The sequence below is a fragment of the Monomorium pharaonis genome, chromosome 6, assembly GCF_013373865.1.
Source record: "Monomorium pharaonis isolate MP-MQ-018 chromosome 6, ASM1337386v2, whole genome shotgun sequence".
Taxonomy (NCBI): domain Eukaryota; kingdom Metazoa; phylum Arthropoda; class Insecta; order Hymenoptera; family Formicidae; genus Monomorium; species Monomorium pharaonis.
This window is the reverse complement of record NC_050472.1, coordinates 2,142,127-2,159,886: the sequence shown is the minus strand read 5'-3', so window position 1 is coordinate 2,159,886 and position 17,760 is coordinate 2,142,127. Positions and strand designations below refer to the sequence as shown.

General features: G+C 45.9%; 2 protein-coding genes across 9 annotated transcripts in view; one reads left to right on the top strand and one right to left on the bottom strand.

Moving 5' to 3' along the window:
• The window catches only part of LOC105831497 (RING finger protein 17), a 146,672-nt gene that overhangs the window by 114,485 nt on the left and 14,427 nt on the right, over positions 1-17,760 (top strand). The gene's annotated exons all lie outside the window — the stretch shown is intronic.
• The window catches only part of LOC105831501, a 61,167-nt gene that overhangs the window by 38,421 nt on the left and 4,986 nt on the right, over positions 1-17,760 (bottom strand). The window contains exons 1-2 of one of the 5 annotated variants that reach the window (XR_004963580.1): positions 8,201-16,793; positions 1,331-1,885 (exon numbers count right to left, since the gene is read on the bottom strand). The exons of 1 other annotated variant lie outside the window; for it this stretch is intronic. Coding sequence is in view for 1 of the 4 variants with exons in the window: in XM_036287951.1 (XP_036143844.1) it covers positions 7,817-7,832 (16 nt within the window). In the remaining 3 variants the exon portion in view is untranslated. Of the gene's footprint in view, positions 1-1,330; positions 1,886-7,816; positions 16,817-17,760 lie in introns of those variants that run through there. 3 more of the 5 variants (XR_004963578.1, XR_004963579.1, XM_036287951.1) reach the window with 3 other exon arrangements.

Genomic DNA, 17,760 nt, shown 5'->3' with positions numbered 1-17,760 from the left:
CCGAAACAAATTGTAACGGATAGAGGATCGTGTTTTACCGCAAAGGAGTTTACAGACTTTACACAAAAACGTGACATCGTACACATCAAAATAGCTACCGGCTCGCCACAGGCCAACGGTCAAGTGGAAAGAGTAAATAGAACCATCGCACCAATGATTGGTAAATTATCCGACACAGAATGCGGTAAAAATTGGACAAAAATCGTCAACGATATTGAATTTGCACTAAATAACTCAATTCACAAATCAACAAAAGAAACTCCTAGCATGCTTCTATTTGGAGTTACTCAGCGGGGTAAAATACACGATCCTATAGCCGAATATATTAATGACAACATCAATAACAACACTAGAAACTTAAGCGATCTGCGGGCTAAGGCAAGCGACAAAATTATCTCACAACAAAACCAAGTAAAAGCGCAAGCCGATAAAAAAAAGAAAGAACCTTTTAAATACGGAATTGGCGATTACGTAATGTTAAAAAACATAGACACTACCGCAGGAATATCACCTAAAATAAAACCTAGATTTAAAGGCCCGTACGAGATAATAAAAATTTTACGAAACAATAGATATGTCGTAGCAGACATTTCTGGATGCCAGGTCACACAAAAAAAATACGAAGGTGTATGGGAACCCGCAAATATGCGACTATGGCGAAAGCGTAACCAATAAGACCTGTATTTATAATACTACAATCATAAAATTTTTTTTTTCCTATCTTTAAAACTTAAAACAAATTGTAACGCCGTTCGGGACGAACGAGGGGTCAGGTATGGCCGAACTGTAAGAGAATAGCATGTAATGCATGAGTACGTAGTTAGGAGTAGAAGAGATGGAGGGCGCTGGCGCGACCGACGAGAGGGAGGATGAACGTGGTCGAGCGGGAGTTCAGTTGTTACTTGACCCGAGCCACGAGAACCAGAATAAAGCAGTTCTTACGAAATTGTAATAATTCCTTTTCCGCCCTAGGCCCCTTACATAATTTTCACTGAAAATGAAATTTGATTTCTTTTTAACTTTGATACGTCTTTATGGGGCAGTAATTAATTACAATTCAAATAAGTTCTTTGAAAAACGGTTGCTACGCTATTTAGAAGCGATTTTTTTTTTTTTGTAAAGTTAAACTTTGTCTTTTATGAAATCATAAATTCATTTAAATTCAAGTAAATTTTGAAGTTAAATTTATCTTTATGCTAGCTAATTCAGATAAGAACGCAAAATGATGAAAAGGAGGAGCAAGAAGCATAGAGAGAGAGAGAGAGAGTTTATTGAAATCTCTATATAATAAATTATGCAATCGTTTCCTGTCGAGTACGCGTCGTTATACCTTTTTTGCAGCGAGAGTTTTTCCATCGTCAAAACCGGAAATCTTTGTCGACGTAGGAGGACATAAATCTCGTCCCGTAAAGCCTTGATCAAAACGTACGCCTGCGAACGTTCGGGCTCGTAATTCCTCCGGTTTTCCGGCATCCTCTCCCGCTCTTCTTCCTCGAGGGCGACAAGAAGCGTGCATGACTCGTTCGGCCACGTCTGCGAAGCGTACTCGCGCGGAGAGAGTCGTCCGCGCATCGAAATTCCGTCGCTTGACACGGCGACGACGTTTCACAACGCTAACCGACGACTTCTTGCGCAGCTAGACTTTGTTCTCGCGATGAAATTTCGCGAGTACGCACGTCCGCGCTAATTTCAAAAAGACTCGCGACCGAAAGTCCGCGCGGAGACATCGACTCTCTCTTTGTCTCTCTGCGTCGAAACGTCGACCTTTTTTCGAAACAGCATACGAGAGCTCACACGCTATTAAAATCAAGACCTTTGCATACCGAGATCCCGCAAATTGGTCTCGTTTGTAATTTAAACCGCGCCCCTCATCCCGCTTTCGAAACTACAACAGAAATTCGGGTCTTTGACGTTTCGCAAATATCTTGTTGAATCGTGAAAGATTAACCGCGGGGTTTCCTCTTTCTTTCGCGAAAATACACGTACTCTTAAAACTTTATATCTCTACACCTCTCGCATTCTGTATTCTACTCATATTTTATGAATAGATGAAGAGAGACAGAGAGAGGAGGAAAGGTGGAGAGAACGAACGAAAGACGCTCGGATTCACGGTGATGCTAATCGGATTTCACAGCGGTGAATTCTCAATCTGTCTGGAGGGTTCTGCCAGGGCAAGTTTCATGAAGATTCCGCCGGACGACGAGTCGCATATGTTTGGCGTCCCGGGATAGCGATAATAAGGGGGACATAGCGGAGAGATGGCGAAGGAGCGGAAGGTGTTAAAGGGTGCCGCGCGGTCGTGGCTACTAATCGGATTCCCGGCGATTTCCGAAACCTTAGAAATGAATTAGTAACGTTAGTAATACGTACGCGTTTGTACGCGGCGCTTATACGCGTGGCCCCGGCGAGAGGCTTAAACGTGGACGAATTCAAGAACCGAGCAACAGGTTACAGGCATAACCGTTCTACGAGAGAAATGCTCATTGCCCCGATGTCGTCGTCGTCGCCTCCGTATTTGTTTGGCACGCTGTTACTCCCGCGCGATCTTTTATTCGAGCGGGTCGGGCATAATGGAATGGAAACAGGGGGAAACCGAAAGAATCTTGACAGACGATCGATTTCCTCGGGCGGATACGATGCTTAAAACAGCATGTCTAGGCCCCGCCGTGAGAGAAATGGAAATGGCAGACGAATCGCCACACAGCCTCGGAGAAGCTCGTAAAATCCATCAGATTTGATGCGGCCCGGCGCGATATGACGTCTATCGCGCCCCGTTACGCCATCGCGGTCTGTTATTTCATGCATTGCCGTGTTTTACTTACAATTCTATTATGTAATATGCATTACACTTCATTCCGTTCTAACGTAAGCTATTCCATCCGCTCGCTGATGTTTCCGCGCGTATTCATTATTATGACTCGTCTAACCACTGCTGACTGTTTCTACTAGAAATCTTACTTTTGATATATTCAACTTTGAATATTCCAATAACTTTAAAGCTCTAAATTCTTTCGAGCTTGTCAAAAGTAACAGTTTTTATTACTTCGCCGTCCGGCTATCCGGGTATTCAAAACATAGCGCGGAGCTTTCGCAACGCGGTCTGACGCAAAACGAACGTTCGGAATGCTTACAAATCGACAAGTTAGACGAAAGACACGTCGAGTTTACGTGTTAACGTTATAATACGGCGGCAATTCTAAGTGGTGGCGAGCGTGCTCGACGCCACGACGCGCGTCGTCATTATCCGCGTTTCTATCTTCAATTTATCTCGTCTCGCCGTGTTACTCCTTTTGCAATTTAGCTGTACGCGATTTGTTTCCACGAGTTTACGCCTTGTGCCGATCCCGAGGGCGGAAAATGGAGTCGCGGGAAAATTCGAGGCGCGAACGGTCCGTGTATTCTTCCCCCTTTCCTTCGAGAGACGTCTCGGTGGTGAGAATAGCACGCGACATGAACGACGAAAGAACGTGAGTACGGAAGATTGCTTCGGGTCTGGTTTGAAAGCTCATTCACGTCCACACTCGTTCTTAACCCTTTTGCCTGTCACTTAAACGCCCGATCGCTTTCATGTAGGTAGAACACGCGCATCTGCATTGTAAATGCGCGCGCGCATCTATATTCATCGATACATGGGAGCGTATTTTATTAGATCGGTCGCGTTTCGTCATCGAGCTTTGTGTCACAGTTATAAAACTGAAATTCTCTGAAGAGTGACGAAAGAGATTTAGATTTTTCTCTTTAGATCGTTTTTCTTTTTAGATTTAAAAAAAAAAGAGGAGAGTATAACTGAAACTCGCGGCAGCAGTTTCGCCTCGCGCTTTCGCTGAAGTTTTCAACAACTTTATTTGATATAAAGATGCAACAACTCCTTTGCACCCATCTAATAGATTTCGCGACTCCGAAGCCGTTGAAACTAATAGTGCGTCGCAAAAGGGACTCATTACAAAAGGATCAGCGGTTACGTAAACCAAATTGCCGAGTCAAGTATATCGTTCCCGCTGTGGTCGTCGGGTAACAAGCGAAGAAAAGAAACCGAAAGTCCGCGAATCGAGCGAGTCGGCTGCTCTCGAAATGAAAATACGCGTAACGCCGCTTCTGCCGCGGCATAATTGGCTGCGTTTCTTCTCGCGGTGAAACGAGATCTCGAGACGATGAGCGAAGGCGTATGTATACGCGCACGTACGTATCGTGCTGTCGGTCGCGCATGAAGAAGTGAAAGTTCGAGGCTGATGGACGATATCGTGCGCGCGCTCTCGTAATGTCGCGAAGCGTCAAACGGACGTATAATACGGCGCGGCGATGTGTTACACGTCGGCATTCGCATTCACTCGTATAAAAACAAAAAAAGTCCCGTATTCGATCGTCAAGGGGGGTTTTTATCTTGGCACTTCAAGTGCACTCGAAGTCATGCGAATAAAGAGGGAAAGATGCGAACGAGAAGCCTCCGCTTGCGAAATAAGCAACGCGCCTGTTTACATTGTAAAAAAAATTACACAAACGGTATTTGTGAAATTACACAATTTATAGTGAAAATGTATAAAATTTTTTAGTATTTCTATCTCTAGTCGTGTAAATATAATTTTCCGTCAAAACTCTTACGTATTCCACTGTGAAATGTGTAATTTTTACACATATATATGCATGTAATTTTACATATTTTATTTACAGTGTAACTTTTCGCGCGTCGCGAAATTATTTGTGTCACGCTCGGACATTTCGTAACATTACGTCTCACCATTGTAAGCCTCGTAAACACCTAAAGTAGCGATGGGATTGAGTATCTTACAAATAGGTATGAATCTGCTTGTGTGATTTCGAACTCTCCATGACCACTTTGAAAAATAAAAGTGGTACTTTCCCCTAAGTTTAACTCTCTATAAGTACCTAGAGAAACAAAAGTGATACTTTCGAGTAGACTTAAAACAAATAAATATGATACTATTTCTAATATTTTCATTGTTTAGTTTCAAGTACTACTTGTAAAAGATTCGATTCTTTACGATATAAATTACTTACAAGTACATTTCGAATCACCGCAGACTTATTTTAAAATTTGAAAGTACACGGAGAAAATTTTACAGTAAAAATTATGGTTAATAATAAGCGTCGGTCAAGAAAGAAATTATGAAAATTTTCACTATGTTTTTCGTCAAATTGTCATAGTATTTACACTACTTATGGTATAATTCTCTGAAATTTCTTATGGTCTGCAGTTACTGTCGTACATAATAATATTTGATATAAAATGTTCTCTGTGTACTTTCGAATTTTATAGCTAACCGATTACCTTGCAAATACAACGTATGAAACATTATTATTTCTTACAAACATCATTCTTGGAGAATAAAATTTAATTATTAAATCTGAATCGGGTTTTTACACTGAGAAAGAAATGTTAATTTGACGAAATTTTTTAACTCGATTAAATTTCTTTAGTTCAAGTATTTATTCATTTAACTTAAATACATAAGGTATTTGAATTTTAAATAAAATATTTAAATATTTGACTGAAGTACATAAATATTTGAATTAAACAAATTTAATTGCGTTGAAAAATTTAGTCAAATGAACAACTTGTTTTTCTCAGTGTAAGTACATACCGAACTTGATCCCGTCACTACCTATAGAATCTGTAATCGCGTTCACGCGAAATCATTCACGAGTACGTCGCGGTTTTGTTCATATAAATATTTCGAAACGAGAGCGAAGCGCGAGCTCGTGATTTACAAGGCCCCGATGATGATCTCGCAGATCTGTCGAGCGCTCTGACGCAAGAGGATCGTAACAGGCCCGTCTTACTTGCGCGGCGGTACATAAGCGTGTAACGCTGACGCGGTAAGTACGAATAGTATCGAAACGCTCGCGGCTTGTATGAATGAACAAATCTGTGGCGATACTATCTACACACCGACGCGACGGCCCGAACGCGGAGCATTCGGCAACGAGGTCAATGTCGTCGCGCGAGCGTTTTCTCGTTCTTTCTGCTCGAAGGCATCGGAGGCATTATGCAACCAGGATACGACGACGCTATAGCGCGAGTCGGACGAGCTGCTGGCTCGTTTCGATTACACCTGACGAGGAACGAGGCAATCTCTAACGATATTAATTTATCACGAAGCTATAAAACCCTTTTAAAAAGACGGTTCATTAAAGAAACGAAGATTAATTTAATTGCATTTAAAAAGTGACGATCGATTTCGCCGTAAATGAGGGATAAGGTGTAAAATTGAGCGACGCGCGATGTCTGAAACGATGGTGAAAATCTTTTTTTTTTTTTTCCTTTTCCTTTTGGTATACAAGAAATTTTCCAGATGGATAAAGTTATTTTCTCGAGTCGGCAGGTGCTCACGAGAGAAGAAATAACACAGTTTTTTGCCGCGTTCGATGCGGGATCTACTCGTAACGACACGTTACGAGAAACGGCAAATTGCACGCGATAAAGTATTAGAAAGTCAGATCCGCGTCAGAAAATCTCGCAAATTAAATCCTAATGCCAGTGTTTACCGGCGTTAGCGTGACTGCCGAGAAGGCGACAGCGATGTGGCGACAACAAAGCGAGCTACTCCGCTCGCATCGGCGGAGCGCGATGGCGCGCGGGATACGGATATTGCGTAAAACCTTCAAATTTTTATCGAGTCGCCGCGCCGCCGGAATGCACGAATAGACGACAAATCCGGCGCGGCGTCACGTTTCCCAGATAATTTGTCGTTACTCCCGGAGGATTGGTTACACAAGTACTTTTCGCGCATCAAGTTTTAATCGGCTTATCGAATCATACCTGAAAGGTTCCAGTTTCCCCGGTTTTGTTAACCGTGCTGCGACACGTAATCGGATTTAACACTTTCGAAAGTGACTACATCTGCATCTGCCGGGGACGTTCAATTTTATTAATTTTTTGACAGCGCGCCCCCAATATCGCTCGACCGCTCGATTAATTAATGTAAATTAATCGCTCGGGATCTCCCTGGAGGAAGCCAGGCCGCTCTCCTACCCTTTTTTAGCCGCCGCCAAACTATCGTTAACCGCTCATTATCAACGTGTCGTCGAGGGAATATCAAGGAAAACACGGAGAATTTGCTCCCTAGGGAATATCGGGGAAACTCTGAGAATAAAAGGTAAAGCGCGCGGCAGCATCTCGGTACGGCAAAATCTATTTTCGGAGAAACTCTGCCTTGCTCGAAGAGAGAGAGAATCGTCGCGGAAAATGTTCGCGCGGCGGCGAATCGCTTCTCGAAATTTTCCAAGTTTAAAGAGTCGCATTAAAATTTCCCGTTCATGAAACGTAACGGCCCAATAAAACGTAGTTATAAGAAGAAACGCGCTCGAGAAGGATTGGCCCTGTGCCCCCGCCGTAATCCAGTACCCTTTCCCTCTCTCTCTCTTTCCTTATACTCTTCCCTCCCTGTCGCACGGTTGGCTTAAAAATTAGATCAACACGGATTGAGAATAAGTCATCCATCCAGCATTCTCGCACGATCGAGCGTTCTCTTTCTCACTTCCAACGTCGAAACTCTCTGATTGAATTCCGGAGAGTCTACTAGACGGAGAGAGAAAACGAGAGGGCTGTGCACGATCCCGACGATACTTATTACTTCCGCGAGAGAAAGAAAAGGGCGCCAAGGGTGGTGGAGGACGGTCCGGGTAGAAGGGGAGATCCGGCGGGATTGGAAGCGGTGGGATTCGACGGCGGCAGTAACCCAAGGCTCTAAAACTAAAGCGCCAGCTCTGACAATTTCGATTTTACTGTCGCGCGTCCCTGATCCCCTCTCGTCACTGGAAAAAGCCCGGGCGCTCCGCCGGCGACGCGGACACTCACGTTCGGGGTGGCCCATTCGCAATTCAATCGCCGCCGATGATTGTCGGGTGAAAATACGTGTAAACAGATAAGCGTCCGCATCCGTGGCCGAAGAATCGAAGGCGTTTCATTCGATTATTAGCATCGACGGACGACGCGTTTACGTAATTCTCGCTAGAATTACCTTTTTCTTTCGAGAAACTGCGGATAAATTTTGCTTTTCTACTTAAGGACTAACTAGAAACGCGTTATTAAGGTCGTGATACTAAAAGGAGAGAGAGAGAGAGAGAGAGAGAGAGACTGGGAGTTGCGTAAAAAGGCTTCCTCGAGCTTGCTTCTTTCCCAAGCGCTGCGGTTCCAGATCCTCTCAAAGTTGCCAATTTAATTACGCTTAGTGTTATTTACATTTGGATTAACGACAGCTAACTGGCAGAACCAATCGCGTGGGGGACTCGCGACTCTAATCTCGTGGACATAACGATCACCATGATTGTCAACCGCGATGACAACCGACAACCCGCAGGTAGTCGATGACTGAGCGACGAAGAGAAAGTCATCGATTTTCTCGTTTCGAAACACGGGCGAGGCGCGCCTTCATTCTCCGGCCACCCTGTATATCTCCGCGTGCACACACACCCGGTTACTACTAAAGCCTCCTACTTTACGGGGACTGTTGCAATTTCAGTTAATACTATAAAACCTTCGGTGCACGTACCACGCCTGCGTCAGTCTCGGGGAGTATGGAAGTACGTCCAGGAGGCGTACACACGTATTCTCGAGCTGAGCCGAGAGTGAAGGAAAAAGGGAGTGAGGGGGAGGAAGAGAGAGAGAGAGAGAGACGAAGAATGCCTCTGGTCTCGTCCAAAGTTGTCGATGGAAAGCTTCACTTTATGGCTTTTCGTTTATACCGACGCGAAAGTACTGCACACACCCGGACGAGAAGTGCACCTCTTTCACTACACGTAATTCACAAAATTGTAGAGAACACCGCAGTGCATAACGATCCGTAATACACTTGAATCAGTCTCAAATGACGCACGTTTAATCTACAAAAATAGAGAAGCGGTAACAACCACTTTTTTTCTTTAAGAGCTTATTTTCGAGATACGTTAGAAGGATGCTGTAGGCAAGACATGTTGTCGATTCATTCTCCGCAACACTGCTTTTGCAGATAAACACGAGGAAAGATTAACGACATGCCCGGCGGGCGATTAAAATGCGGAAAGGGGGGAAGGGATACTTGCCAAGAAATTTATCGACTGCATTACGCACCGCGAAGCCAACTTTCCACGACGACGGGCGAGGCGATGAATGAGAAACCGATTGGCGGGAAATATTCCGGCTATGCAGATGCGTACAGCGAGCGCGCCGATATTGACTATGTTCGACGACGTTTTGCATTTGCCGGTATGAAGCCAACGGACGTTTTCATTGAAATGAGATTCCCCCCCGTCCCTCCCCGAGCTTTTTCCCTCCCTGCGCCCGCCGGTATCTCGCTGCGCCGACTGATTTAAATTGCCTTCTCTTAACATTCCGATGTTTTATTTCCTCGCTCGCTTGCAACCATCAATCAATAGGAATCATGTAACAAAGAATCTCGACGCGTTACAACGCGCTGCGGTTACGCGGATACTGGTTTGAACGATGTGTAAAAAAAATCATTTCATTGCGTCGTACTGTTATATTCCACGGAAAAAGTCGATTTCGGTTCGAGCAAAAATTTAAGCTCTAAAAATTCAGTCAGATACAAGTTTAAAAATAACGGACGCAAATTGATTGCTGGAACGTCAAAACCTTTTAATCGCATTGTTCGAATGTTCTGCCCTAATTATTTTGATGGTCCAATAAAATTGCTTTCATATCCAGCTAAATTTTTAGAGCAAAATCGTTCTTCCCACATATACGGAAGGATATTGCATCGTAAAGTGAAAAGAAGAAATTACAAAAATCTCAATTTCGATCTCTATGAGATCCGGGTTTATTTATATTCCGACGTAGCGGATGTCTTTAAGAATTGTTGGAGCTCCGTCGAATGTAACGCAGTAGGAGACAAAGGCGCGCCGTGACTTCTGGAATTCTTCGATAAGCAGCCTTGTGACTTGGTCTTGCGCAATTAACCCGTTTTGCTCCTAAGCCCGTGGCGCGTATTTCCTTGTTTCGTAGACGTAAAAATGAGTCACATTTAATCATCCGTCATTCTCCACGCGTTTTATTTTTGTCCGTGGAAAGGCAGGTGACCTGAAATAAAACCGGTTCTCGCGCGTTGTTCTCGCTACGTGAAATAATAGATTAAATTCGGCGGAATTATAGATTTTAATGCAGCAGGATGTAGCGCGTGTTACGCAATATTCGGCGACTCGAAATTCGTAAGTCGTTACAATCGTCATTACCCTAACCGCGCCGTTTCAAAACGCGTCGCTGATTTGCCGTGGCCAAGATTCTCGCGTTTAATGTCGTAAATTCGGAAACGTTGCGATATTAAATTGCTAATCTCAATTTCGAGTTGGCTCCGCGAGATTCGTAGAAAATTAATATCCCGTGGATTATCCTAATTGCACCCCCACACCAGTTGATTCCAAGCCAGACCGAGACTCTCGGCCTCGCGCAAAATCGGACAAGACTTTTAAACTGACTGCAGAAATAATCTTGATGCTGGGAGATTGAATTCTCCTCTAATGCCATCTCGCTCTTCTACGTCACTCGTCGAATTCGACGAGATAATAAAAGAAATCGCGGAGGAGAGAGGAAGAGAGAGCAGCCAGTGCCCATGTACGTAGAGCCGAGCGGAGTGTGGCTCGCGATCGAAAGGAGGGAAAATTGAGACGGAAAAGAAGTGTGTTTGCACCTTTCGTGTTTCTCGGAAAGTTTCCGCCGATTCTCGCGGAAACTCAGTCTCGCCTAAGTCGCACGTGCCTGGCCGGTCGGTTGCCGGAATTAACGTTATTTCGACAAACGCACGAGGGTTCTACCTCCCTCTCCGGGCTGCCTGTCGCGCTTATCGCGCGGCGCTTTATATTTATCGGGAATGTTGCTCCACACGTCGGAATCACGAGAGAAGTACGGAAAAACTAGTACTCGGAGATTGCGCGGATTGTGGGGTGTGCCGAACGTTGTGTTCCAACATGGAATTTTCGATCGTCGTACTCGAGAAATTCGTTTATCGACTTTCGATACGCGCCCGCTGATCTGTACGTCACTCCGTTAAAGCGATTCCGCAGTCGCGAGTAAAAACAAGCGAGACGTAGGTGATGTTGTCGAAAGTTGTAGATGTAAATTGGGTTGATATTGCCTTTGGAGAAAGTTTTATTAATTAGATGGGGACCGAAAGACCGTTCCGTGTCAATGACCGATCCGGATGCCGCAATCCGGATTAGCGAAATGTTCTCGTTCTGAGAGATCTGTCGATCGTTCGAAGTCATTAAAGCCTGTCTCCTCGGATCGAGGTGAGTCCGGGGATACCAGCACGCCCCGATCTCACGATCTCTCGATTTCTGATCGATTTCAACGCAATACTCCTTTCATGGCACACGTATAGGATAAGGTCGATCAATTTCGTAACGACGTCGACGTTCACGAGAGGAACGAGACAACGACGTTAAAAATCGCGAGAGGAATTGACGTCTTCGCCCCATCGAGGATGTTTAGTTAGATGTCGATGAGGAACGTTATCAGGAAAATCAGATGCGAAGGTTCCGGGGCAGTTCAGGGAAGAATTGAGTAAAGAGATTTGAGTAGGAATTGAACTCCGGCGAGTCCAGCTCGCGCTGAAATAATAAGCCGTTAAACGCGCGCGATATAAATTTCGGCGTAAGACTGAAACGGCGGAGCTCGGAAAACGTGACTACGAATGAAAATGCGTGGGCAACGTTACGCGGCGGAGATCGCGAGCGCGCGCGTGGGCGGCGCGCTTGCGAATTAATACGCGCTCGCGTTGCGTGCCGCCGCATTGTACGGCCTCATACATCACGGGGATTGTAATTTTCGCGTTATAACTTTGACAGTTACTACTTACAAGTTACCGGCCGTATGGCGGCTGCATAATACCGTCCTCGCCCTCCCTCTTTACGCCCGCCGCGCCGTTGCGAAGGATATTATCGAGCGATATACTCGAACTCTGGTAATTGGTCGCTAACGACACAACATTCGGCTGGTGGCCCCCTCTGTTTTAAGCACGTTCGTGTCAATAATAACGGACGTGCGCCACCAGCCCTCCGCATGCTAAATAATTGATGATTCGCGCGCGATAATGCATGAAAATTTGAGGAAAGAATATACGCGCGAATAATCATCGATGGTTAATTCAAACGGTCGAATTAAATTGGCCGTGCCACGAAGTGACGAATTTGTCTCCGTATCATACTGCTCCGAGTACAGGGGCTTTTCCATCGCGTTGCAAATCGCCAAAAAGAATCGGCGACTTTTCGCCAGGATAAGTTGTTGGCTGACAACGCGGTTTTCTACGCAGCTTCGTGGCCAGTTTGCATGCTGCGATTTGCACGCTCCATTTAGTAATAATCTGACCCGGTTCGGGTGTTTATAATTCTTTATGACGGCGATATCTGCGCGCGATATTGCCGGAACGGGCCGACGAGAATATTCTCGACAATAAGCGCGGGGCCGATCGCTCGATCGTAATCGTCGGGCTCCTTTCTCGGCCAGGTATCAGCGCGAGTGCCGGTTCAAGGCCTTACCCGGCGATCGCGTCGCCAGGTTTCGTCAACGGCCGATTTTCTACGGCGGGCTAAAGTGAGGACAAGGTTTTCAATACGCTGCGACGCGGTTAATAATAGCCGCGAGATGCGCCCGAGGATGGGCAGATCGCGCGATCAAGGACGACACCTTCGTTATACCCAACCACTTTTTAATTTAATACATTTGGGAACGTCGCGTCGGGAGGAAGAGTATTCCTCTTTATGCCCGCGATTTATTATCGCGATTTATTATCGCGACGGTACCGTCGCCGTTTCCTTTTATTCGCCCCTCGAGGACAAGATAATCTACCGAGGCTACGTACGAGTTAATAAGTCGATGAAAAAATCGATTAATATTCCTAAAGGATGTTGCAACGGAAAGCGGGCGAGCGAAAGGCGATAGAGGAAGATGGAAAATAAGAGACAACCAGAGGGCGATTCACTGCCACGCAAGTTTTAATCTAAAGTTTCCGCCCCGACGTTTATTTGAGTTCTGTCGTAAAAGTTGATTTATCGCGCGCCCTCGTCAGTAATATTAATTTCTCCGAGTTTGCGCTCTCGTTACACGTACTTCGGTTTTACAGGATTAATAAGAACATCGCGAAAGAGGAGGAGGAGGAGGAGGCGGCGGCGGCGGTGGGCTACCTGAGAGAGTACGGCCTTAATCGGATTACTTATGAACAGAATGCACTCTCCCTCTCTTTCCCCCCCAGTCGCCTTGATAATCCGAGAGCTGCAACATCGCAGTTCGGGTAGCTCGACGCGGAAAACACCAGGTCTTGCCAGGAGTAACTCGCGTCGCGAGTTTGAAAGTTCGACGTGTTGGAAAATTAGACGGACCCAGCGGGGTGCCCGCGGCCGCCGCGATTTATCTGGTGTCGTATTGCCGTTTTCTCTCAATCAGTCGGGCAATTATTATCTTTCGCGGCGTAGAAAGTTTCGCGAGTCGGAAGCGAGGAAAATCGAAAATCCGGTGGATGACTCGCGCACGACGGCGTGGATAATCTCGTCGAGTCCTGGCGCTGTCGTGCCAGGAGACCAGCTCTTATGAAATTTGTCGGAGCCGTCGTCGGCACGGCGAGAAAAAGGGACGGGAGGGCGAGCGAAGGGAAGCGAAAGAAAATGCATGAGAGACAGGGGTGCGAAGATGCCTCGGAGAAGAGCCGCGAAAAATGAAAGGAAGGAGAGACGTGAAAAACCCGGATGGGCGCGAGGAAATGGAAAGGAGAGGGAAAAAAGAGATGACGGGACTGCAAAGCCCGCAGGGCTAGGAAGTGAGTTAAAGCGCTGACTCCTGGGTGCGTGCGTTAATCTCTCCTCTACCTCTTCTCCGAGTACGACATGTAAAGCCGGATCGACGTTTAGGTCGCGAGCGTGAAATTATATCCCCGTACTACGCGAAAATCGATCTCGCGAGAATCATGCGCCGCCTGGTCGTACGTTGCCAATTCTCTCGCGAGGATCTGAGGATCGCGTCTCCTTGCGAGCGAATCATCGAGTCGAGAATCGTGAAACTTCCTCCGAGGCATCGCCGGCACGAAAGGGGCGGTTTGTAATGCACGTCTGATACAACGAGGGGAGAGTCGGAAATGAGCTCTCGTGCGACGCGACAAACTTTCGCGGACTGACAGAATTAATTCTGTCGGTCTTTTTGTCCCTCTGGAAAATCAGCCTTTAATCACCTTTTCATTAACGTATCCAAGAGTCACAAGAGATACTGAAAGAAGAAGGTAATTATCAACGAACTGAAGGCGCCACGCTCGTAAAAATCGCCATCCGCTATTAGCGAAGCTCGAAGAAGGAGAACGGGCGACGGTTGAGTGACAACGACTGTCGGTATTCATCGACGAATATAATTTTCGATAATTAATGCCACTTCGCTAATTAAACTCGCTGCCGTTATTTCTGTAATAACTTAAAGCGTTATTTCACTTGACCCTCTTGAGCGAGTAAAGAGCGGCAGAGTCGGCTGGAGAGAAGAAGAGGGAAGGGAAGGGAGAGAGATGAAAGGGAAATTGCGTAGATGCGATCGTGTGGCGAATAACGTTGTAAAACAATGAACAATGACTAGTGAGGGAGCGAGTCGGTTAGGCTGAGGCACAATATAACGCTTCGTGTATACGTTCACGTGTATCCCGTTATGGAGTTCTGTCGGGTAGAGTATCCAAAAAGGCGAAAATTGGCCTATAAATCCTCCTTATCCGAAACCATGTAATTTCTAATTGCGTCAGCCCGTTGTTATTTCTCGAACGCTCTAATTAATCCGGGGCGATAGACAGATTAATAAAAGCGGCTGTGGGATCGGTTGAACGATCAGTTAAACGGTCGAGCTACGCAAACCGGTCGTCGGGATAGACCTCGCTCCCCGGTGGACTCGTAAACTCGCCGTGATCGCTCTTACGTCTTTCATCTCGCCTTTAACTCGCACTTTATCTTTTTCCACCTCTAAGGATTATACACAAAGATAAAGAAGAAATTAAACCGAGATCGCAATTAATCTACACTGGTGAAAATGAACATCAATTGCGTTTCTTTGTTTTTTTTTTCCTTACTTTTTCCTGACTTTTTTCTTTCCTTTTTTTTTTGTCCCGCTGAAACGCATCATGCGCCGCGCGGCGCAATGCACGCGAGTGAATACACGTAACCTCTTGATGCAATCAGAAAAATATGCCGCCCGCCGCCGCGTGGGAGGGGAAATAATGCATTTTTCCTTTCACCGTGTGTAACGCGTGATCGCGAGCCCCGTTACGACGCTAAAGCGTGCGTTCATCCGTGGCGCGCGCGCGCGTTTGTCCCGGCCCGCGCCCTATCCGCGGGTATCTAAGCTGCAACAGTTAGGAGAAAAAAGGGAAGGAGGGAAGGAGCGAGCGTTATGCTCGCCTCTTTCCGCCGCGGCAGCAGCAGCAGCAGCAGCAGCAACTCCATGAAAATCGTGACTCGGGCGGGACTCGGGCTCGACTCTCGAGAGTCGTTAGGTTCTCGTGCGGCACTCGAGAGACTTGCTTGCTCTCCCGGCGCCGCGCCGCACCGTCGCGATCGACGACGTTTGCTTTCGTTTCTGTTTTCCCTCTTGCTATTACGTGCAGGTAATTTTCCCCGCTCGGACAGGTTCCAAACCTCAGCGAACCCGGACACTTTCACGGGGTCCGTTAATGCGTGACGCCGCCGCCGCTCTTCGCGCAAACCTGATTTTCCGGAACGGGCGACCTTCGCGGGAGCGGGCGATTTATTTTCCAATGCAAATTTCCGATACCGCGCGACACGATGCGGGCCAGGGTCATTGACGGACGTGGCGCGGGGATTTGCACGACGAAGACGACGAGATTACGTGACCGACAACCGAGATGAAGGGCAGAAGGCTCTCCGTTTTCCGGCCCGTCACCTCACGGAGGGCGAGACTTTCGCGGGGATTTTTAGCGTGATACATTTTTTCGATCATCTCCCCCTCGGTGATTGTTTGGGGGAGATAAAACGTCACTGCTTTGCCGCGACGAACGCGTTTCACGAAACAATACGCGCGTGCGAGTGGCTGTAATACAGGACACTGTAAAAAAAAAAAAGGTAAAAGCGCGGCGCGTTTCAATCTCTCTTGCGTTAAAAAAGAACCATTCTCTCTGGTCCTCCAACGAACCATCCGTACGGCAATGACAGTGACGTGAATGCGACATTTAAACCCGTCCCCCTGTTTTTCCGATTTCCATTACTGTTGAACGTTTATGAAGTCTTTATCGATTATCGTGCAATTTAGCGATAAGGACTCGGACGTTTTTAACCAATTCCCTGTTTATTTCGCCTCCGTGTAAATTGTTGCTTTGCCTCTCGGCGTTCGCGCCTCTCGTTTTTCGAGAGACGAGCTAGAGAACCAACCCCTGCAGCTATCTCCGCGGTACGTATAAGCAGGATTTAAGCGAATCTCTCTTTCCCTCCGACCGAACAAAACACCGGATTACGAACAACGAGGGCGTGCAGTAAACCATAGATTACTTCTTTAAAACGCGGCGCTAATCTTCGCGTTGGAACATCTCGGAATTCATCGTCTTTTGTCCCCCTTGCCATCATTGTCGCATTGTTGTCGTCAATGTCGACGCACTGATTTTAATTAATCGATCGATCGCGCCGCCGACGAAAAAGGCGTGACGCGAATGCGCGCTGCCGAAAAAGGTGACAATTATAAATTCCGAGTCAGCGGCTTATTAATAAGCCCCGGATATAATCTATTATGATTACAGATTAATTATTGCTAATAATTACCATGAATAATATTGGCGTCGCGCGACGAGTCGCGCTTATTCATATTCACCATTGTCCCGGGCAAGTCGTCGTGAATATGTTTATTAGGCGCGCACGAAATGAATAACTTCTCTAAATGATTTCGACAGCAATCACAAGCCCGGTATCGATCTCGCGAATCGACACCTCGAAGCGGAGCCGTTCGCTATTGCGCGCGCAATAGGTCGACGCCCATAAAATAATATTTGCAACGGCGTCATCGATCGTTTTATATATATATATATATATACATATATATATATATATACACATATATATATATATTATATATATATTTACTTCTCCCAAAGACTCACCATGAAGAGATGAAATATGTATGCGCACGCGGCCAGGACTGTAATGGAAATAGATTTCTCTTTGACAGCGCCGACGGAGATCCTGGGAGATATAATTGGAGCGCATTCTTTTTACCGTCCCGTTAATAACAGCGTTACCGTGTTACTGTAATGAAATTCGCACACGAGGAGGGAAGGGGGAAGAGGCCGAGCGATACTCTCTGCCCTCGTTAGCTCCACGTTTGTTTTCTACGCGTTTTATGCGAGAGGACCGCGCTGCTTCAATCGGATCAAAATGAACTTGAAAAATGAACTCCCGCATTTCTTTTCTTCCAGAAGAACATATGTCGAAAGACACGTACGGAAAAATGTATAGAGACGATTACTTTATATTTGTAGACTAATCATAAATGTGTTAATTCACCTCAAGAATAGTCTGCAAGGGTGTTTTTTTTACATTTCAACGTCAGAAAAGCATTACATCTTACGTCATAGCAATTTTTTTTTTTTTTTACAGTAATATAAACTAAATTTATTTATATAATTTTTTTACGTATTAATAAATTGTAGAACAATTAATAATACATAACACTATAGTTAATAATGACTTTTACTCGAGCGTTTACTTAGAAAAAAATGGGATGACTACTCCTGGATTATGTTGTTACAGAGGAACCCTTTGGATTTAAGTCTCGGGATTGATATAGCC